General features: G+C 39.5%; 1 protein-coding gene across 1 annotated transcript; it reads left to right on the forward strand.

Annotated features, from left to right (window-relative positions):
* Window positions 1–4,280: 4,280 nt before the first annotated feature.
* Window positions 4,281–22,752, forward strand: ANKLE2 (ankyrin repeat and LEM domain containing 2). Its single transcript, XM_080559761.1, is given in 14 exon segments — window positions 4,281–4,391; window positions 4,394–4,634; window positions 8,917–9,408; window positions 11,707–11,898; window positions 12,732–12,925; window positions 13,900–14,088; window positions 14,385–14,507; window positions 14,884–14,950; window positions 15,625–15,806; window positions 17,418–17,524; window positions 18,411–18,604; window positions 19,555–20,269; window positions 20,799–20,930; window positions 21,295–22,752. Coding segments are annotated over 14 exon segments (3,162 nt in total). The 5' UTR covers window positions 4,281–4,295; the 3' UTR covers window positions 21,533–22,752.
* The last annotated feature ends 37 nt before the right edge of the window (window positions 22,753–22,789 follow it).

A 22,789-nucleotide genomic window follows, 5' to 3' on the forward strand; every position in this document is an offset into this window, starting at 1 on the left:
AATGTTACATTTAAGTTTGCTGGTTTTTGACATACTGTACAAATGGCTTAGGGAAATTAGCCCCCCAAAGCCAGAGCTTTTAGAAATGTAATTATTTTACTGTAAAAGACAAAATTATAATGCATATACCATTATTATTTTGATTATCTTCTTCCACATGCTGTTCCAACTTCCTGCATACTCTACAACAAGGTGTCCATTGTGAATGTAAACGGTGGAACTATGGCAGCACCTCTGTAGAGGTGCCTTGGCTAGATTATTATTAAAGCAGCCCACCTTAGTTCCTTCTTCTTTGGTCCCGTCGGTCTATGTGGCCTAGAGTGCAGTGATAAGCCCCTCTCTCATTCAAAAATCAGTGCAGGGATGCTGCTTCATCTAATGTGCTAAAGCACAAATCAAAATATACATGACGTTATTTGGAAGAATCATTGGCAACTCAGGTACCAACATGTTTTTGTTTTTAAAACATATAGAAAACGCATCGATTATATTCACTACAGATTGGCATTAGAAAATCTAATAAGTATAAGATGACTAAATAGCTTTTTTTTAAAAAAAAGCATCTCCAATTATTTTTTTCATAATTAGCTATAACAGCATTCAGAAAAGTCACGTCTCTAATTTCTATTTGTCTTGTTTACGTACTTTTCTAAAGAGGCAGTTGCTTCTTTGAGGAGGCTTCTTTTGGATGGGTTTGTATGTTTCTGTGGGAAATGACTGCAGTTTGCTTAACAATAAGCCAAAACCCAAACAAGTGGGGAGAAGTGATGTTTATTCAGAGTCTTAGTTCTCATAATTACCAACTCAAGATCCCATCCAGTTGAACACTTTGCAGTTAGTGTTCCAGAGTGACATTGTGCCCTTCAGTTCCTTGGAATTCAACTTCTATTTTATGGGGTCAGAGTCAAGTGATGCTAAAAGACAAGGTTTTCAATTTGATGAAGGGAGAAATGCATTAGTGTGACGTTAGGTGTCCAACATATAGAATTACTGATCAATTTAAAGAAAAGTCAAGAGCTTTACTAGCTTAGACATGTTAATGTCTGCGTACTACTGCAGTCTACTTTGCAGAGTTAATGGTACTGATTATCTTGCTGCTGTCATGTTCTCAAAGTTGCCTGTGTATTAAGCTCTAAGAGGGGAAAAATATGCAGTGTTGTTAAATAACAAAATTAAAACTACATAGTGAATAATATATTCAGTACAAAAAAGGTTACCAAATGTTCAGGATTTTAAATAAAATAACACTTGTGCAGGGTTAATGTTGGTGTTCATTTTGGTGAATACATTGCCTGTAGTTAATCCGTTATGTTTTAAGTGCGTAAGTTTGGCGACAGTTGTAATAGATAAAGCTTTTATCTGGTATCGAAGAAGACAGAATTGTAAGAAACCTTCATAGGTCTTAAGAACATCTGCTCTCCTTTCTGTATCAATAAGAGTGCATTCAGTTTTCAGTGCAGTGCAGCACTTTCTCACTAGCTCTCTGAAAGACATCTGAGTTTATATGATCAAGTAGCCTCGGATGCATATTTTTCCTTTTAAAGATGAAGAAGCTGTTGTGAAGTTCTCCGATTAGATTTCTGCATTGATCCACCAGTTTCTCTCTCTCTGGAAATTCCTGGACACTAGTTACTTTCATTTTATGTCCCCCATGTGGCTTTCTATAAACACAAGCGGTATGCCATTTATTTAAATGAAGCACAGATGACAAGACTTGCAGTTCTAAGTCTGGTGAGGTACTGAGCCACTGATGTTACAGAAGTCACTGAGGAGCATTATAGAAAGAGCACTCAGCATGTGACAAAAGCAAACCCTCTTCTTTGAAGCTCATCAGCTATGTATCTTAATTATCCAGAGAAACAGTTGCTGTTATATTAAAAAGCCTCACCCCGCGGCTGAGCACACTCTGTATTCAAAGCTTCTGGTCTCTTGCTGTCTAGGCAGTAAACAAACTAGGTATGAGAATGAAACCTGAGTTCCCTCTGCATGTCTCAGCACTACCAAATAGATCAGAGGAGTATCAGTACCTCATTAATATCGATGTGTATTTAGAAATTTAAGAATAATTTTCCAAAGCTTTTTTTTTCATTTTTTGAAGTAATGTGCAATTTTTTCCTGCAATGGACTGTGTTTTCCATGTCTGTTCAGTGGTTGCTACCCACTGAACAAGTTTTGTTGATGAAGCAGAAATGTTGTTGTAAAATTAGAATGTTTCCCAAATACTGAAAGTTGTTAAAGGCTGCAACATAGCTTTTTCAAATGGGTTGGGTTTTTGAGGACTCTGGAATAATTGTCCATTATACAACAACAACAAAAGCCCTACAATGGAAAAAATCTTAGTTTACTGAGTCTGTGCTGTTGCTGAACATTGTATAATGTTCCATTCTATCGTCTTCCACTTCTCTTGGAAATATTTGTGCACTATATAGGGATCAGCTAAGCCCTTGATCCACTCATGCTGTGGGAGGATCTGATCCCAAACTGTTCAGGCAATATGCTAGCTGAAATCTATGAGAATTTCACATATTTAAAGAGTAGAGTAATACCTAGAATGGAAGTTCTAGTGCTCATATTTTCATGGATTACTTGTACCTCCATAGGGGAGTGAAATGCAGTGGCGCAGAAGTTTTTATGCTAGTTATGACAATGTTAAAGGTGCACTGGGGACAGATAGTATCAATACAAAATTAACTTAAAGATGACAAAGTCACTACTGGTGATGCAAAAGCTTGTGATGTATGTTCTAATAACTTTGCCAGGGAAGTATGAGTAGTATGCATGTGACTTGATGTGACCAGAGCCTTTAAATATTTTCATATGAAAGTAATTACAGTCCAAAGTAATTACTAATGCTCATAAGCTGTCAGTCTGATCACACTTGTCTCCTATTGTTGCATAACACTTCAGTCTTGGAGAGTAGAGCAGCTTATTTCCAATACAGATGCACAGATTTCTGGAGGAGATAAAGATGTTCTCAGTATTGTAAAAGAAATACGTTTTATACATGACATTTAATAATTTAATGTCTGCTTAGGCTGTATTTGTAAAGATGGAAGTTAATCATTTCATGTTCTTGAGTGGATGACCCAGGGGACAGAGGAGTTACGCTATGTACCATTAATATTTATGATCACATAAAGCATGTTGATTATAAAAATAATGTGCATAGGCATTCCTTTAAAAGTTTTGTGCAATAAACTATTTTTGGTAAAGGGCTCCATGATGTTTTTACTTGTAAGGAGAAATTGGTGTCTTTTCTTTATTGTTTGACTTTATGTTTTGGGACATATGCCGCCCAGCCACTTAAAAAAAAAAAAAGTGTTATTTTGAAAGCCTATTGTCTAGTTGTTTTTTTTCCTTTTCTTCTAGTGCAATGCCTGTATAGTCTCACTATATCCATCAAATACTTACCTTACACATAATGAGATGACTAGTTTAAATCTGTTAACTGCTTTTTCTTCTCATGTACTAAGACCTTCCTTTTTTATGCTGTACGTGTTTGAAACTACTGCAGTATTTTGAGTTTGAGCTTTCTAAAGTGTCACAGTACCCTGCTTTTTTTTGTCTTGTTAAAGAGGATTTTTGAATCTTGAAAAATGCTGTAAGTTGTAAATAGAAATACCCTGTACTGCATTTTTTAAAGCGCCTCTCTCTACAGCAGCAGACACTTCACCTCATTAAAAGGAGCTTTTTTCATCGAACACCTTCTCCAGCAGGTCTCACTGAGGTAAGCTTACAGAAAACCTCCCTCTTTAGCAGCAGTCTGTGCCGCACCTCCCCGGCACACGTCCTTCCTTCACAGCGGCGAGCTGTCGGCTCGGGCCGAGCACTCATTTAGAAACCGGCCTTTCCTCGGCGTGCGCGCCCTCCCTCCCACCGCGCACCGCGGCCGGGGCAGCGGGAGCCTGGCGGCGGAGGCGCGGGAGGCTCGGCGGCGGCGGCAGCTGGCCCCGGCTGCAGGAGGGCAGGCACGGAACCACCGAACCACCACACGGCTTCAGCCGCCTGCTCGCCGCTCCTGCAGCAGCCGCCTCTCGGTGCTGGACCGGCCGCTCGCCTCGCAGGCCGCCACGCCCGGCCCTCAGCGGCCTTCCCCCGCCGTCAGGCGCCGAGCGGCGGCCAGCAGCGCCAGCGGGAGACTCGAGGCGGCCGCCCCCGGCACGGTAAGGCCTGGCCGGGTCCCCCCCGCACCCCTCCCGGCCGGGCTTGGGGCGCTGAGGTAGCGGCGCCACCTTCCCGCCGCCCCCCGCGCGGCGCCCATGAGAGGGCCGGGCGGGAGGAGCCGCCTTCCCGGCATGCCGTGGGGCGCGTTGCCGGGGCAACGGGGCCGTTTCGCGGCGGGGCGGGAGGCCGCTGAGGTACCGGGCCCGGCCCGGCAGGGAGGGGCGGCGGGCGGCGGGCGGGCCGCGGCATGGAGCGCTGGGCCGGGGCCGCCGGGGGCGGATGGGGCTCTCTGTGGGGGGCCGGCTGGGGCCGCTGGCCGGCCTGGGAGCTCCTGGCCGCCTGCGCCGTCATCGGCGCCGTGGGCTGGCTGCTACGGCTGCTGGACAGGAGGCCGCGCGGCCGCCGGGCCCCGCTCGGCCCTCCCGCGCCGCCCGCTGAGGGGAGCCGGCGTCGCGGCGGGAGCCGCCCAGGTGAGGGGCGCGGGGCTGGGGCTGGGGCTGGGGCTGGGGCTGGGGGGAGCCCCGCGGCGCTCCGCGGCCGGGCTGGGCGGCCCCCCTCGGCAGGCCCCGGGTGCCCGCTGCAGGCCCCGGTGGGCTCGGGGCCCGGCCCCCCCGCGCCGGGGTGCGGCTCTGCCGCGTCGCTCGGAGCCGTTTGGTGGTGACCGGCGGCACGGGAACGGCGGGGGGCACAGCCGCTGTTAGCCTGCGGGTCGGCGCCGCAGCCCTCTCGGTCGGTGTGCTGCGACAGGCAGGATGTGTCTCGTGGTGAATAACTGGCTCGAGGGGAAAACGTGTGCTTGTGCTGCTTGTTTACTGAAGGGCTTGATAAGCAGTGGGGAAAAAAAAAAGTGTTCTCGCAGTGTTTATTTAATGTAAGCTTTGATAAGTAACGGAAAAAAGAAAAAAAACTTATTACATTGCTAATTTACTGAAGGATTTGATAAGTAGTGAAAAAAAAAACAAACTGTGTTCTTGTATTGCTAATTTACAGAACGATTTGATAAATAGCGGAAAGAATAGCATTGCTGCCCTTAAAAGTTGATTATTCATTCTCTCCTGGTACTGGCCTTAATTTTTTGAAGTAGATTCTGCAGTTTCATACTTATGTAGCAAGGCAAAAGAAAACACGTTTTTTGCCCATTCTTTCAGGTTTTGATTGATTAGGAAGAAGCCACAAACGTGCAGTGACTGTATTTGTAAAGCCACTGAAGGTAACTTGTAGGACCTTGTGTGTTAAATTAGAAAAAAGTAACTGCACTAGTGCTGGCCATACTCTGGATCATTCGAAATTACAGAAAATGCATTTAAAGGTTCAAATAATAACCTTTTGTAATCTGCACGTACAGAACCGTCAAAGGATTATCTTAAAACAGCTGCTATTGTGCAGGTTTGCAAGTCACACCTTTTGTTTTGGACAGATGGAAATAGGCGGTGCATTTAAAAATTGATAGATGTTTATTAGCATTAGCTAAGAGCTTAACGTCAGAACAAACGTTTCATGGAAGTTCTGTCTTATTTTTAAATAAATTTCAAAACTCTAAAATAAACCGTGTTATTAAAAATATGAATCTATTTAATGCTATAATAAATAAACTGTCATGGGAGATTCCAAACAACTATGTTGCTTTGAGAAACTGATTTGTGTTTCTGAACAGGAAAATATATTATCACGAAACTAGTCGGCAGGTAATTTGAATATTGTCTTTGACAGCTGGGTGACTTGTCATGCAAACGATTTTTATCCAGAAAACTCTTCATACTGACAGATCTGAAACCAAAGATCAGTTGCTTCATGGAGGGACTGCTTTGTCATTTGACTCTCTGATGTAGTTGTACACGGTTGTAATGGATGCATGAAATAAATTTATTTTCTTACACTGATGAGGAAGAAAATTAAATTTCAGGCAGTAAATTCTATCAAAATTAAAGATACCAGAGAAATCACTCGTTTCCTATGTTTTTGACTTAACCACAAGCCAAGGAGAAAGGTTTCACGTGTGCCTGCGTGCTCTACGTATATGAACTATACGTACTTTAGAGTCTGCTCTTGTGCAGCGTTTGGAATGAACATGCTGGTTCTGAACCCTAAAAACATGAACGTTTCCTGAGTTAATTCTTCAAGGCAGTATATAATGCCTTTCAAATTACTTCTGTTGAGATGTTTCTGCAATAACCTTTCTTGCTCTGAGTTTTCATTTTTACTGCGTTTTTCAGTTAATCTCAAAAATAAAATGATCAGAATAGAAAGTCTTAATATTCTTGCATATAATGTTATGGTCACATTTTATCCTTAATTAAAAGAGTGGCATAAAACTTATTAAAAAAAAATGAAGTGAGAAAATTGTAGAATCAGAGAATGGTTTGGGTTGGAAGGGACCTCAAAGCCCACCCAGTTCCAACACCCCTGCCATGTCAGGGGCACCTTCCACCAGCCCAGGCTGCTCCAAGCCCCCTCCAGCCTGGCCTTGGGCACTGCCAGGGATGGGGCAGCCCCAGCTCCTTGGGGCATCTGGGCCAGGGCCTCACCACCCTCACAGACCCTTCACGTGTGTCTGCGGAGTCGCAGGGCAGGTCAGATAACCCTAGCAGTGAGGTTCTCTGGAGGTTCAGGCATCACGAGGGAGCTGGAATACTCTGGGGGGGTGGCTCAGCAGCATCAACTGTGTCTTTGCACAGCTTGTTTTCTGAAGCTGCAATACTCTCATTTCCCAGGGTTTCTGTAAGGTTTCAGATAGTATTTGTGAAATACTCTGGGACTGAGGTATGTGCTCCAAGCACAACACGTTTAAAAGTAGGCATTCAAAAAAAAGGGAAAAAAAAAAACAATTACCGCTCAAAGAAAACATCCCTCACACTCACATAACTATACCTGCCAAGTTAAAATATTTGAAAGTCTACCTAAAGTTTGGCATTAACATTGTTTCCACAGTTTTAGAAAATATTTCCTAGTTTTAGAAATACGATAGCTTTGAATTCTGATGCCAGTGAGAATTTTCCTTGGCTGTATTTGCTATTCCAAAAATTTATGAATACTGAATTTTTTTATATTGAGAAGTTTCGCTCTTTGCCACCTTAACCTTCAGATAATTTAAAAAGCAATGCGATCATGTATAGTTTGTTGATATATTTTGTGATAATGCTGCTGGCCATACGAATGAAATAGAAGGAGTGTTGGCTATACTGCAGTTCTGTGATGAAGATGCAATGTTGGAATCACTTCTGAGTTTGTCCGCTTTGACAAAAAGCACGCTGAGCGTGTTAGGATCCCGTGTTTGAAATGCTGCAGGCCTGCTGCCCTAGGGTGCAGCCGCTCACTGCTCGAGCCTCACGTTAGTAACCCAAAGATGCACATCGTAGTGGATGTTCTTCTGGTTCATGCGAAGTGCTGCTTTAAACCCTGTTCATAAACCAGGAGAAGTCTTTGAGTGACCAGGTGTTTCTCATACCATGCTTAAACAACAGAAAGTAGTGCATGGGGAGTGCTACAGGGGAGAAAAAAAATAAGAACACCACAAAACCAAAACCCTTTGCTTTAAATAGAAAGAAATAGTCCTAGCTGAGTTTCTGATCCATGCCTTGGTGTGCAAATACAACCGTTTAAATACTATTTTTACTTCTTCCATTTGTGAAGCAGTAACTTGCTTGAATTGGTGCTTAAAATGTCATGAGCACCAGCCCCAGGCGTGAACTGGTTAGGTGATGAGGGAAGGGCCGAGTTAAGGAGGAGCGAAAACGAGCTAAAGGAGCGCGGCAGCGTAATCGTTCCTGCCATAATGCTGTCATTTCTAAATCGTGTACAGCAGGCAACATTCACAGCCTTTATGATTATATGGATGCATTATCTAATGAAATAATGTTGAAGCTTTTTATGTTACTGAACACGCCAAGTCCTGTATTTTTTAGGTTCAAAGGTTTTTCACAGCAAGGAATTTGTACTGGCATCATGTTTTCAGTATCTTTTTGCTGCCCATGCAGAAGCTGTAAGTGTGTGGGTAACGTGGAAGGAAGTGAGCAGGGAAATTTACGGTGTCATACTAGAGAGAAGGGTTTTCATTTGGAAATACAGAAATTCTTTCAGTTGCTGCTCTTTGTCAAGGAGGGAAATGTGAAAAGATCAACCGTTTTTCTGGCTGCTTGCTGTCAAAACGGGGGCTGAGAAAAAAATATGTTGTGTAAATAGTTCCAGCCTTGAGTCACTGCCAGAGATAGACTCCTCTTGCTGCTGCATCATGCTTCCGTCTTACACTTTTTTCAGCTAGAAATTCTTAGTGAAATAACAGAAATACTGGCTGTGCCTTTAGCTGTAGGCGCTGTCTAACCTGAGTCTCTTGCGGTAGCTATCGTGTCCTGCTATGCCATTACTCACCCCAGTTGTTCATTTCCTGACGAGAGTCAAATATTATCCTTGCCTGGCATACATTTTCATGCATGAACATTCTGGATTGAATTTACATCCTGAAAGTGTTAAAGAAGTCTAAAAAGAACAAAAGAAAATAAAATGTACATTGTAAATACACTTTCAAGTATTCGTGAGAGGAGAGGGAATAATGGTTAAAGGCTCGTGGCTTGAAAACTCTACTGTTGTATTGGGTTGAAAAATACTTTGCCTTCTCTGCATCTGCATTCACCTCCTCGGAATCAGAAAAATTGTTATAAGATACTTTTTTCTTTTTTTTAATACAGCATTTAAATAGTAGGAGAAAGGTTGTTGGTCTTTACAGTTCCTCTCGTATCTTTTTCCCCCCTCCTACAGGTGAAATAACAATGGATGCAATATTATCCCGATTGAAGCAGCTCACCTCTGATGAGCTTAGAGAAGAAGTTGTAAGAGCAGGACTCAAGTGTGGGCCCATTACCTCAACTACCAGGTTTATTTTTGAAAAAAAATTGGCTCAGTTTTTGTTGGAGCAGCAAGGAGCATTGGAAGAAAAAGAATCAGGTTGGTCAGAGGCTGCTGCTGGAAATGTCCCTTCTGACAGCAGCCAGGCAGAATCTCAGAAGGCTTTGAAAAATGCAATGCTGAATCACAACCATGAGGGAAATGTTCCTGAAGAGGCAGACTTTGGGTATTGTGTGGGTCTGAACCCTCCAGAAGAAGAAGAAGCTGTGATGCACATGAACTGTTCAGCTGCAGTCTGTGGAGCAGGATATGCTGATTCACAGATGAGTGCTCAGACGCCATCCAGAGATCCTCCGCTATACTATGGTGTTTGTCCCGTTTATGATGACATTTTGGCAAGAAACGGTAAATATCATGTGTGTTTCTGAGGTGCTCAAATCTGGCCTGTGCTTTTCATATTGTGTAGTAAAACAAAGTATTATTTTCTCAGGAGTGCTTTCCATAATATCCAGTTACATATCACTGTAAATTAAGGCAGTAAAGGTGAGTGGACACCAAATATGAGCAAAAAGCATTTGTTTGTGAAGCATGAATGCACATGATTTTACACTATTAAAATTGCCATGACTTCTTTATCTTTCTTTTTCTCCCTTGAGGAAAAAGGGAGAGGAAGAACTACGTGAATAGTAGCAGTCTTGCCAAAAAATGAAATAATTTCTATTGTGCAGGAATTAATTGTGGACATATCTGTGTGAATTAGTATTAAGAAACATTGGGCCAGTATTTAAAAAGACTGAGCTTTATTAATTATTAACAAATGTATTTTTATGTAAGTTACAAGTAACTTTGCTTGTTCAGATATGACATAATTAACCTTTGACTGCAATTGCTTCGTGGCTGTTTGCCCTATCAGCTGGGACATGGTCACACTGTTGTTGTTTCGGTTTTCATACAATCCCATAGCTAGGTTATTCAGGATTTTTTCATTTAAGACCTAAACTGGACGTCTGTTCTGTGAAGTTCTGCTTAGTAGCCCTTGTAGTCAGAGTGAGAGTTCAGTGATATTTGGGTGGTTTAATGAGGAGGTAGATGTATAAGCAACTGTTACAGAAAGTACTCTGTAGAATTAAGATGTGTTGATTTTGGTAATGTGATTATTTTGAGTTTAGAATCCATGCTGTACTCCCAGTTGACTAGTTTAAGTCAATCTGGAAAATCAGGATGGTATTTCATCCTTTTTAAAATTCCTTTCCTGAAGTCCACCATAGACTGCAACTGTGCTGTTTCAGTGACAGTTGGAGATACCCATTTGAGGAATGACACATGAAGTTGCCTCTCAACACACACACACACACAAAAACAACAAAACAAACAAACAAAAAAACATAAAGTTTGACTATTAAGAGATTGTGTATTTTGCTTTCTAAGATAGTAGACCTTTATAATAATACTCAAATTCTTTATTATAAATGATTTTCCTAGCATAATTTATATTATGCTTTATTACATTATTAGAATCCATGTTCTGTAAAGCACTGTAAGACATACTGTGGTTTCTTCTGCTCTGTGCTTGTGCCAGACTTGCCCCAATTTCTGTCTATCTGTGACAAGCATTATCTGAAATTGGACATACACAGTTGGGTTTTTTTACTTCCAACCATAACCATTTTACAATCATATGTAGATAGACTTTTTTCTGTAAAGCAGATGGTACAAACACCACTGTGCTACTATTTTAGGCGCTGATTGAAGCTGTGGTTTTTTTGTTCCTGTATATAGCACTTACTGGATCTTTTGAGGCATGGAAATACAGTTATGAAACATCCCAGCTGTTCTGCCATAGTATTTGATGCACATGAAAATCCTCTACTAGGTATAGCTTAGCTATAAAAAAATAGAAAGAAAAAATCTTTCTCCTTCTCTTGTACCCCTCCTGTGATTTTATTTCCACTCAAGAATAAAAAAGTAATCTTAAAAATAAACAATCAAAAAGCTATTTATACTACCATCAGTCGAAGCTAAAATGATATAACAAATTTCATATTTTCCTTTCTATCTGAATGCCAATTGGTATCAAGAGGCATTGGTCATTCTTCACATTTCACCTGTAAATACTGCCATAAGGAATTACTAAGTGACCTAGTGGCAGGCTTACAGTAGTGCATAAAGCATCATGCACTCTGAGGCAGTAGTAAGTATTTGTTCTCATACAAAAGATAGTCCCGTATCTTAAGTTGAACAAAATTACTTAAATGGGAAAGGAGAGGAAGGAGAATGGTTTGATTGCTATCTAAGGTTCTGTGGAGAAGTCTGAAAGTTCTGACAGTGTGTTGGTCACTTACATACTGAGCTTCCTGCACAGAAAAACATGGAAAATAGTGCAGGGTGCAGCTCGAAGTTTGCTTTTCAGTCTAGATGTGAAATACTGTCATATAGAAGCTGGCTGTATATAAAAGAGATCTTCAAAACATTGATTGATGTGAACGTCCACTGTACAGATAGCACCTGATGTTAGTTGGAATGTGTAAAATTCTTCCTCTCAGTTTCCTAGGATAAAATTTAAATAGACTTTGATTCTTTTGCCATGTTCGTAGAGAAGCAGTTTACGACCAAACTGGAAGGATAGTCTGATAATTTTATAATCTGTTTCTAGGAACAAATCTGAGGTATTGAAATGCCAATGTTGATTGTACATTGTTTCAGAGAGAATACATGTTTATGAAGATAAAAAAGAAGCTCTCCAAGCTGTTAAGATGATTAAGGGTTCCCGTTTTAAAGCTTTTTCAAACAGAGAAGATGCTGAGAAATTTGCTAAAGGAATTTGCGATTACTTTCCATCTCCAACCAAGTCCTCTTTAACTTTGTCTCCAATGAAAATAGGATCATTTAACAGAGGTTAGTGAGAGTATTCATGTGTACTGTAGATACAATATGCAATCTGTTTTTTTAATCAGAAAAGAACCGACCACTTCATAACCAATGTACTTATAACAAGAAAAAAAAATCAAAGCGATACAGTGAAGCATCTTAATGAATTGCGATTGGTTTGTTGTGATAAATTTATTACTTTTAAAATGATTGCCTTTGTACTGGTTTGCACAAATTTTACACTAAAAAATATTGCTACTCTTCAAAATCTGAAATGTTGTTAACAGCCTGCATAGATATGTTGCTTAGTAGTGTCTGGTTATATTTGGTGGCATTTGATTCTACTCACGGACTTCAGGAGTTTCAGGTTTAATAAGGTGCAGGTAAAATTGCACAGTATATTAAAACTCTACTTAATTGTTCAGTAAGGTCTGATATTCAGAAATAAAATGGTAACCCATGATCGTATTTCACAGTGTTCCCAGTTGCTAGATTAAAGAGACTTGAATCATATAATTGCAAAAGCAATTTCAAATATTCAGAAAGTTCTTATTTCTTGTTGAATTTTGCTTTTAGTTTTGGATGGAAGCAGATTAGTAGTTACACAATTTTTCAGTCCATATTAACTCTGAAACAGTTTCACAAGACAATTGAGTCATATTTTCCTCCCTACCTGTTACTACCTACTAGTCTGTTGAAATGTCTTGTCAATAATATATATATATATGTATGTATGTATTTACCTCTTTACGTTAATGAGGCAAAATTAATAGTTTAGATTAAAAGATTATGATGGTGGTATTAAAGTAGCGATCACTTTAAAGAATGCATATAGAAGTATGATACTTTTGTTTTAATAGATGGCTTATGCTCCCCTGAGACGGAAACTGCTAATAAGGAAAGGGCCAACAGTTATAAAAGTCCACGTACTCAGGATCTTACTGCTAAACTTCGGAAAGCTGTTGAGAAAGGAGATATATCAACGTTTTCAGAACTTATTTGGAGCAACCCTCGCTATCTGATTGGATCTGGAGACAATCCAACAGTTGTGCAGGTAAAAAAATAAAAATATAAAAAAATCCCAGTTCTAGTTCAGTGATTTAACTTCGGGGCCTGATAAGCAGAACTGGAATTAATATTGTTCCTGCTCTTCCTTTGAGAAAACTTCTTTCTATGGTGCACAGTTTCTCAGTGTTTACTGATATTAGCTGGAAGCTTACAGAAATGTGGCCGTTGTCTGTCTTTCAGAAGTACCCCCAGGATATTTGAGTTTTCTTTGCTTCAGAAGAGCTAAAGAAACGGAGTATGCAGTTCTTGAGGGAAAGAATAGTTTTGATCAGTAATGGAGAATAGCCTTGTCTTCACTTGGTATTGATAACTTTCAACCACTATTTTTAATGGAATGATATTATGGAACAGGGGAGTGTCTAGGCTGTGACTAGATGATCCTACAGCACTGCTCACCTTGGGACCACCATGCTGTGAATTTCAAAACATGCTGCGGATCTAAAATCCACTCGTAGCTTATCATTTAGCAAACACTGGCAATCACACTTTAACAACTAACTTCTATCAAACCAGCTTTGTGAGGCTGTTAACATTTAGTATGTAATGTGTTACAGTGCACTGAATTTTATATATATGCCTTCTTGCTCTTTTTACATAGTGCACTTCCTATCCTTTTATTATGTAATACCTTAATACCATGTACCTTCTTTGCTACGTTTTTGCCCTAAATGTCAAAACAGACTATAGCTGAGTGGAAGGATAATGTAGTTAATTTTAAGAATAATGTGGGTATGTAGATACATGTCTTTACAGTGCTGTGTAACCTATTGCAGCTCTGAATGTTTACCTACTGTTTTGTAAACGTATTTTCCTAAGATAATATTAAGAAATAAAAATTTAAATATAAGACTGTGTGGGAACCTTTGTATTTTCATCGTTAAATCAGTAGAGAGTATGAGTGTTTAGATTTTTGTTCAGTCTAAGTCTGTTTTGTTCATTCTAAGTCTTTTTTGTTTTCAGGAAGGGTGCAGGTACAATGTCATGCATGTTGCTGCCAAAGAGAATCAACCTGGTATCTGCCAGTTATTACTGGACACTTTGGAAAATCCCGAATTTATGCGGCTTATGTATCCAGATGATGATAGTACAATGTTAAAGAACCGCATCCGATACATTGTTGACCTTTACCTTAATACACCAGATAAAATGGTAAGATTTGTACATTTGTCAGTTTCTTACTGTTATGAAAACAACTGGAAGGGATTAGGGAAGCGTAAGGGAGAAGAAAATACAGTAGAAGGGGTCATTTCTAGGAAAAATGAGCTGTTCATGGGTTTTGTGTTTTTTAATCATCATTATTCCACAGTATGGTGAGAAACGATCTATTAAGAGCCCGGTCAATCAGTCATGATGTTTGGTTACTTCCTAGTCTCAAAATAAAGTACAGGGGAGTGACTCTATTGTGTTTCCAAATATATGTGAATTTTCCCTCTTTCCCGTCACAGGGATTTGATACTCCATTGCATTTTGCCTGCAAGTTTGGGAATTTGGACGTTGTTAATGTGCTTACCTCACACCCAGCTATTGTAAAAAATCCAAGGAACAAATACGATCAAACTCCAGCAGAAGTAAGTCTCTCCATGGTCCACAACAAAAACATTATGCCTTAGCAGCATTTTTCAAGGTTGAACATTTACTGACTACTGTAGATAGAAGGCTGAGATACTAGTGCCATGACTAGAGTGTAAATATCTGATAACATGGAAAATATTTTGTGTTGATTATATCCGAAAGAAAGTTCTGGATTTTATGATTCCCTGTTTTTTCTTTACAGTGTCCATTTTATGGATGTGGGTGTATTTTAGTGGTTAGTTGAACTATGAATCAAAAGAACTGGATGAGATTGGTAGAAGCCAGTAATGTGACTATTCAAGAACTCATTGCAATTGACTGGAGATTGATGCCTTATGTTTTTTTAATAAACAACTATTATTATATTAACAGGTAGTGTGTGAGAGAAGCAAGAATAAATCTGCAGAATTGAAAGAAAAACTAAGAGAGTATTTGAAAGGTCTGTATTCAGAGTTATATAGCATATCAGGCACATGATACATTTTATTCTTCACCAGGACCTTTGCTGTCTTCTCTTTGTTTTCTGTAGCATTTCTGTTCATAAGTGGTGCTACTGTACAGTGCTGTAAAAATCAAAAAGAAACTCTAAAACTGGCAAGGAACAGAGAACTTTTTGTGTCTTTTAAATTATGTGGTCAGTACTCTTACTGTATGGATCACAAGGTGTTCCTCATAGCTCTGTAAGGTAGGCATGGCCCTTATTCTATCTATTGAGTCTATAACAGAAAATTTAATCTAAAAGCAAACAAAAGCCCTCTACAGAGCAGGAGGTTTATTTGTCATGTTTGGAAGTCATGTAATTTCCTCGACATGAAAGATTTCCCTGTTTTGTCACGTGTGAGTTCGGGCATTTGAAAACCTAAGTTTCGAACTTTGCTGACAATCTTTAGGAATTGTCGTGTTAATCAATGCATGCATTGTTGCATTTGAGAGAGAAGGGAGCCTGAACTGCATTACAACCTGCAAGCAGTCAATAAATACTGAAACAGTGAGTTTGAATTACAAGTATTTTTACTAATGAAAGTCAGATGGTGAAGTAGGAGGATTGATTTTCTTGGAAGAAACAGCAGGCTAACGTAACATGAAGTTAAGAAATGTATTATTTTATTTGAGGTCGATACTATGTACCACTGCTGCGAGCAGAAGACAATTCCTCAGCTCCTGTAATTGGTGCGCCCTGGTCACCCGATCAGACAGATGAGAGCCCCCAGACACCTTTATCTAAATACCCTGGCAGCCCCAAAGATCCGGTGTTGTCTATAAGAGCTTTTGCAGGCCCCATGAGCCCCTCAAAGGTAAGGATATAACGAGAACTCCATCCAACTCTAATGCCTTTTTTTTTCCATTTTTATTTTTTTTCTCCAATAAGGAGAAAACACAGTTCATTGTTCCTCCTGTTATAGATCGTGGCTTTCTTGTTCTTGAACAGGGTCTACTTCCATAGTGAGGGAAAACCACAGAAACTTCTAAATCTTTTTATTGCTGAAAACACAGAAACAGGTGGCATAAATAAGAATGGAAATTTCATAGAATCAGCGAATGGTTTCGGTTGGAAGGGACCTTAAAGATCACCCAATTCCAACCCCCTGCCATGGGCACGGACACCTCCCACCAGACCAGGTTGCCCAAAGCCACATCCAGCCTGGCCTTGAGCGCTGCCAGGGCAGCCACAGCTTCTCTGGGCAGAAGCCAATCTAGTCGAAAGAAAGTTGTTCTGTTCTTTTTGTTACTGTAATCTATTTAAATCATTTTGGTCAAAGAGTATTCTTTGACAAATGTTGCATTGTCTCACAGATAATTTCTCTAACTTTCTAATGCAAAACAAGCCTTTATGTGTTGCTATGAACTGGGTTAAAAAAAACTACATCTCTGTCTCATTTCTAGGAAGTTTGAAGTAGTTCACCGTGCCTTTGCTTCTTGAATTAATGTTCATATTTTTTTCTAAATGGAAAAGCTGATGAGGAAGTAGTGGCTACTGGATAGTTTTGGAAGAGTAGTGATTGTATAGTAGGAAAAGTCTTTTGTTTTCATGAGGAATACTTAGATACCAGTGAAATGTATTTTAAATTTATAGGCATTTCCTTTACTCTTTCGTTTCATATGACCATGCTGACAGTACAACAGCTTTAGACGTAGTGAGTAAATGAGATTGAGAATGTTCTGTCTTGTGATGCTTCAATTCCTACAGGACCGAGTTTTACCAAAACGCTTAAGAATTTTTTTTTTTCTAAAGATGCTTTTTGGTCAATTTTCTGTTCACCTGACAGAAATGTAAATATGCTTTATACTCAGAAAAATTTTACATAGGGTATAAATAATGCATTATTTTGACTACTGACATACTGTTAGTGATCCTAGTCACTGTTGCATATATAAAGGCGTAAAGTTTGGGAGTTCAAATTCAAACTTCTGAATAAACAGCAAGAATATATTATGATAATCGAAACAAGTCTGTGGAATCAGATACATACATGTAAAAACACCACCTTTGCATCGTGGAAGCCTCTAAACAAATGAACATTTGTCATTAAATAAAATTATAATGTTGTAAGATACACCTCTTATTTCCTGCTGTGCACAAATTAAAACCACCTAGACCTAGTATCAATACAGATTACGTTAAGGTGGTTATATACTATCATCATTATTCTTTTAATAAATGGTTATGAGACCAAAGTAAGTTAATAAACATACTGGGAGGAATAACCTTAGATCCAAAATGAGATGTTTCCTAGCTAGAATTGAGCAATACTTGTGGCAGAACGTGAGTTTTGTTGCCTGTAGACTGAACATGTAAACAGCACAGCAAAATGTCTTCTAAACCTTATAGGTAGGCATTTTGCCAGCAGTGATTTACTTTCATATTGTACGTGGTGATTTTTAAAAAATTATTTCCTTTTTTAAAGGCTGAAGAATTTCGCAGGCTGTGGAAGACTCCACCCCGAGAGAAAGCTGGCTTCTTTCACAATGTCAGGAAATCTGATCTGGAAAGAGGTGTTGAAAGAGTTGGAAGGTATCTAATAGAGTATCAGTATAGAGAATTAGCAATAGCGCAATTAAAAGCAAAACACTTGTACTAAGAGTACAATTATTACTTAGTGAACAATCTCTTTGGGCAAAAGTTATTTGCCAGAAATATTTTATAACGTATATTGTACTTGGATTTTTATTGTACTTTTGTATGAACAAAATACTTCAGCTAAACCTGTGAGACCTGGCTTTCCAGCTTTGCCAATAACAAAATATTTTGGTTTTGTTGATACATGCTGAATGCTTTTCCCAAACATTCACTCACCTAATTTGTCAGGAGATCTAAAATTATGCTCAAACTACTTATTCTGTAAAATGTGGAACTATTAAAAAGATAGCAGAATGAAAAGGTCCTAATACAAATGTTCTGCTTTACAAAAATTGTGTGTTATCATGTGTCCTTGCTGTTAAAATACCTTGTATCAGCAATATATAGAGAAAACCATACTTTGTTACCAGCTGATCACATTCCTTTCCTTAAAAGAACCCCTTGCTTCCTCTTACCTTCTCCCATCCCCAAATAATAAAAAAGAAAGCTATTAAATGGAGTATCATCCAAACCATGCCTACATCGGTGTGGATTCATGTCCATCTGATGTCTAGATACAGTCAGCTTAAAAATGGCAATATGTACAGTGCTAACTGTAAAAACAGATAACATTTGAAAAATATTCTAAAAAACCAGATGATACTATGCTTGCTAACAGCGTGTGTACCGCTTGCACAGACTGTTGATTGTTGCGGAATTGTGTTGCCTAGTTGCACGTTTATACTCCTATTAATAGCTGATAAAATGTATTCAGAAAAAGTTATTGTCAAACTAATATTTATGTCTTCACAAATGATTCGTTTTATTTTATTTATTGCAGGGAGTTAGCTCATGAACTGGGGTTCCCGTGGGTTGAATACTGGGAATTTCTGGGCTGTTTTGTTGATCTGTCTTCCCAGGAGGGGTTGCGAAAATTAGAAGAGTACCTGAGTCATCGGGAAATGAGCGAAAAGGCTCAGCAAGAGACAGGGGAAAATGAAACCTGCAATAGATTTAAAACTCCACATCCTTCTGGTAAGAAAAGGCAAATGTTACAAACAACAGGTTGTACCTAGGGAGAGGAGGGAGGGAAAAGCATGGTGCCCAGGGAAATGGTATTCACCTGTTGTGGTTGCTATTATTAATCTCTTATCCAAACAGTCTGATTATAGCATTGAAAAAGTAGCTAACAACAATGTGAACATGGGAGAATTAGAACAGACCTCATTAGAAGTTCTTTACTTGATTATAGCCCCTAAATGAAAATCCTGTAAGAACACCTCCACTTTCAGTATATATTTTTTTTCCTTCAGAGCATTTGGGAATTTCTTTGTAGAGTATGGAATTTTGTAATCCACAGATACAGAATAAATTACTTCTTAAAATACTGAACTAGCTATTTACACTTCAGGGTGAGAGATAGACTCAACAAAACCCAGGAAGCTTTTAAACGTTCTTAGATCACTGCTTGCTAGGTATTTATGGACTACACACACTGCTCCCAAGTCTTCGTACTCCTTCCTCATTTCCTTTGTGACTATGGATCTGAAGGGGGTCTGGTACTGGGATAAATCTGGGCGGACAAGACCCTGAAGGATAATCGTTGGAGTAGTCATAAGCATCTGTGCTGCTGAGGAGACAAAAACATACACTATTCCATATTAGTAATGTTTTCCTAGCCTATTCTGCTTTTGGATTTTATCCTTTGTTGCTGGCTAATGATTGCATTAAGGAGTGTAGGAAATAGGGTTCTTGGACAGCTAGGATATAAAAGGTTAGTTGCAAAAAAGATTAATCCGTGACGTTGTCATTTTGTGTTGTAGGTTAAGTTAGGTTAGTTCATTCTGCTGCATAAGTAAAATTACAGGGGGCCTTAATAAATAAAGTAAGGCATAAAGACTGTGGTTTCGTTCCTACTTTATTTATTTGATGGGAGTTCTGTTGCAAGTCAGCTTATGTGTTGCTCTTATCAAAATTGTTTACAGGCAAGAGTAAAAAGTGCTGCAATTCTATTTCTGTTGGAGCGTTTTTGGATGATGATGATGATGACATGAGCTTAGAAGAAATTAAAAACAGACAAAATGCAGCACGGAATAACAGCCCGCCTATTGTGTCCAAAGAGCCTAGCATCGATGCTATTGGAGACTCTGAGTGTGATATCTTGTCGCTGGAGCGTACAGTAAACATCATAGAAACGGCGGATCACCCCAGGCACTACGAAAAGGTGGCTTCTTCCAGCAAAAATGGATTTTGTAATCCTGTGGCCAGTGAAAGGATAATTAGTGATAGAAAGCACTTGCGTGATGGAGAAGAATGCCGTGTATCACCCGTTCGCAGTTTGATGTCAGAATTTGAAAGCCTGACCTTCCAAGAACAAGAGGGCGCAGGAGAATCAAGTAAAATCAGTGAAAAAACTGTGAATGAGAGAATTCTGGCTCAAAGAACAAGTCAGGGTAGAATAGCCAAGGACCAGATGGATAAGACCTGCTATGCGGTTTCACTGGCAAGTTCTGAGCCAATTGCTACAGGTAAACCTGAAGAGGCCAAGTTAAGGACAGAACACAAAATACCATCAGAAAAGGAGCGATTGTCCATGGAATCTGGAATTCAGACTAATAAGGCACAAATATGTCAAGAGCCTCCTTCCCACAAATTTCTGTTGAAGACTCCACCCACAAATAAGAAATTATTTCTGCTTGGGTATGAATTATCTTTTATTTGTCCTTTGGGCCATATACGCAAAACAGAATGCTTTTTGTAGTATCACTGGCAGCAAGGTTAAGTTCATGTGATACTAAGCAACATTTAAGATACTTCAGTGCTTGTACAGTAGCCATAGGGCTCTTGCAATTAATTACCTGAATACTGTATCTGAAACGCAAGGAACAGAGATGAAATCTTTCCACATCACAGTTTCAGGTAACTTTGCTGTTTACCATTCATCTGATGGACTTGTAACTTCATGGTGTGCCTATCTTAGATTAGCAAAGTGTTTACTACACTGTTGAGATGGCCTCAGATTAAACTTTCAAAACTTTCACAATGAGGCTACTGCGTAATAATGGACAGTTATTTATAGCTGGGCCTGCTGCAAAAAGTTCATACAGAAACTCTTTATAGAGGAACATGGGTAATTTGCTTTTATAAAAAAAAATATTTTGGAATTGGGATGTCTTACTGCCTAGACAAACGTGTCATTCTCTTTTATCTTGTTCTGTTTTTATTCTAGGGAACAGCCCTCGAAGCTGGACAGCGATGTCTTAGCAGCTATAGAAGCAGCACAGATTGATCCACAGAAGTACCCCCTTATTTACAAATGGAAACATGCGGTGCAGTCGTACTCGTCATCTGACAGGCAAAGGTACTGCTGCAAAGCCAAACAAATGAGCCATAATACCTACAGCACTAACCAAGCTCAAGTGGATTTTGACCTTAATGCCCCTTTTTTATGGGAGCATTGGACCAAAATCATCAGGGTGCTTCACAGGCACCCATTTCTTCTTCATGGCCATTCTGGAGCAAATTACATTTCACTAATTAAGCACCATGTCTAATTCACTGTGATATATTGTGCTGTCACTTTTTCTTCTCAGACATCTACCAGTTACAGTGCTTCTCTGCTGGTGCATTATTTCTAAGACTTACAAGTGATACTGAGTAACACTACTGCTCTCTCTATTGCAGTTCTCTTAACAAAATGCAAAATGCTTTTGTCTTCCTTCCAGTTGGCCAAGTCCGGCACTGAAGGGAAGATTCAAGTCCCAAAGCACAGCTGCTGGCCCACCAAATGCTTCAGTGTGTTCTAGTCCAGGAAGAAACAGTCCTGTGACAGGAAGTCCAGGGAAATATGGTAATGCTGCCTCACTCTCTCCAGACCCTGGGAGCCCTGGGCGCTACAGTCCAGCTTGCATCAACCATGCTCTGTTAAAACTGCGTTATTTTTCACAGCCTCCTGCTCACTAAGCTATGATTTATTTTCCTGGAACTTTAATTATATTTTCATTGTTAGAGTGGAGGAAAAAATTACAATGTTACTAAAGTGACATGAGGTTTGCACTTGGCTATTTATTTTTCCTCAATTGAGGACAAATGTATGTTGCAAAAATTGAATATATGTCTTTATGCCATATATGAGATGATAGATTACTGGTGATATGCAAGAAGTTAGTGACAGTCAGTGCAGTTGTCCAGTAGCTATGAATTAACCCTTGTTGCCAGTAGAGCAGTGAGCTGAACCTTTACTTAGAAATGGTGGTATTTTACTATCACCAGCAGTCATCACAATTAACTCATTAGCCCTCAACTACATTTCTTTGGCTGGGTAGTCTGAAGGAAGCACATCAGCAGCAAAGTCTTACCAGAAATCTTATTAGAAGGAATGGATGGCAGGCTGTAAAGTGTTCTTCCACTTGCAGGGGAACATGGCAATTGAAAAGCCTAAGACAGAGCCTCAGTAACAACGACCTTCCAGTGACGGGTATGAATGTGATACCGTCGTGCATAATCAGCCAGCAGGTTGATCTAGATAGTTGAATACACACACACACATATGCACACATATATATGTATGCATGTATTTACACAGAAAACCTCAAGTTTTACCTAATCTGAGGCTGTTACAAACGCCATGGTAATAACAAGTGTTTTAGTAAAGGGACACTGTAGAAATTACTGGTATTCTGCTAAAGGTTAGTTTTAAGATTAAAAGATAAAATTAGTTTGTTTTTCCCCACAAAAGCTTTTATCATTAGCAGATGTTAATCGTTATCATGGAAAAGCACATCAGCAATAATTTCAGGAAGTTTACCAGCAACATATCTTAATGGTCTAGATTGTAATATATTACAGTGATATCCAGTGGCCTGTGAAACAGCTACTTATTTCCCAACTGTTAAGAAAGACGAGTAAGGCCTACAACTATTTTCACTGAAATCTACACTTTCACTATGTCTCTAGCCTGGATGTGGTAATGACTTTTTATTACAGCAGTCAATAATTTTATTCTTTCTTTAGCCTTCTGTAAAAATGACTTGTTTTGACAGTACAATGCTGAGACTGAAGACTGCTTTTTCAAAAACGAGACAGTTTCATGTTTGTAATGTTGCTTGAAAGAAGGCTTCCAGAAAGAGTTCTCTAGTGCTGCTAGCTGTTTAAAATAAATACATTTTAAAAGGAAAAAAAAAGGCAACCTAGCTTATATTTACAACACAAAACTGATTA

This window comes from Anser brachyrhynchus (assembly GCF_964034855.1).
Source record: "Anser brachyrhynchus genome assembly, chromosome: 17".
NCBI lineage: Eukaryota > Metazoa > Chordata > Aves > Anseriformes > Anatidae > Anser > Anser brachyrhynchus.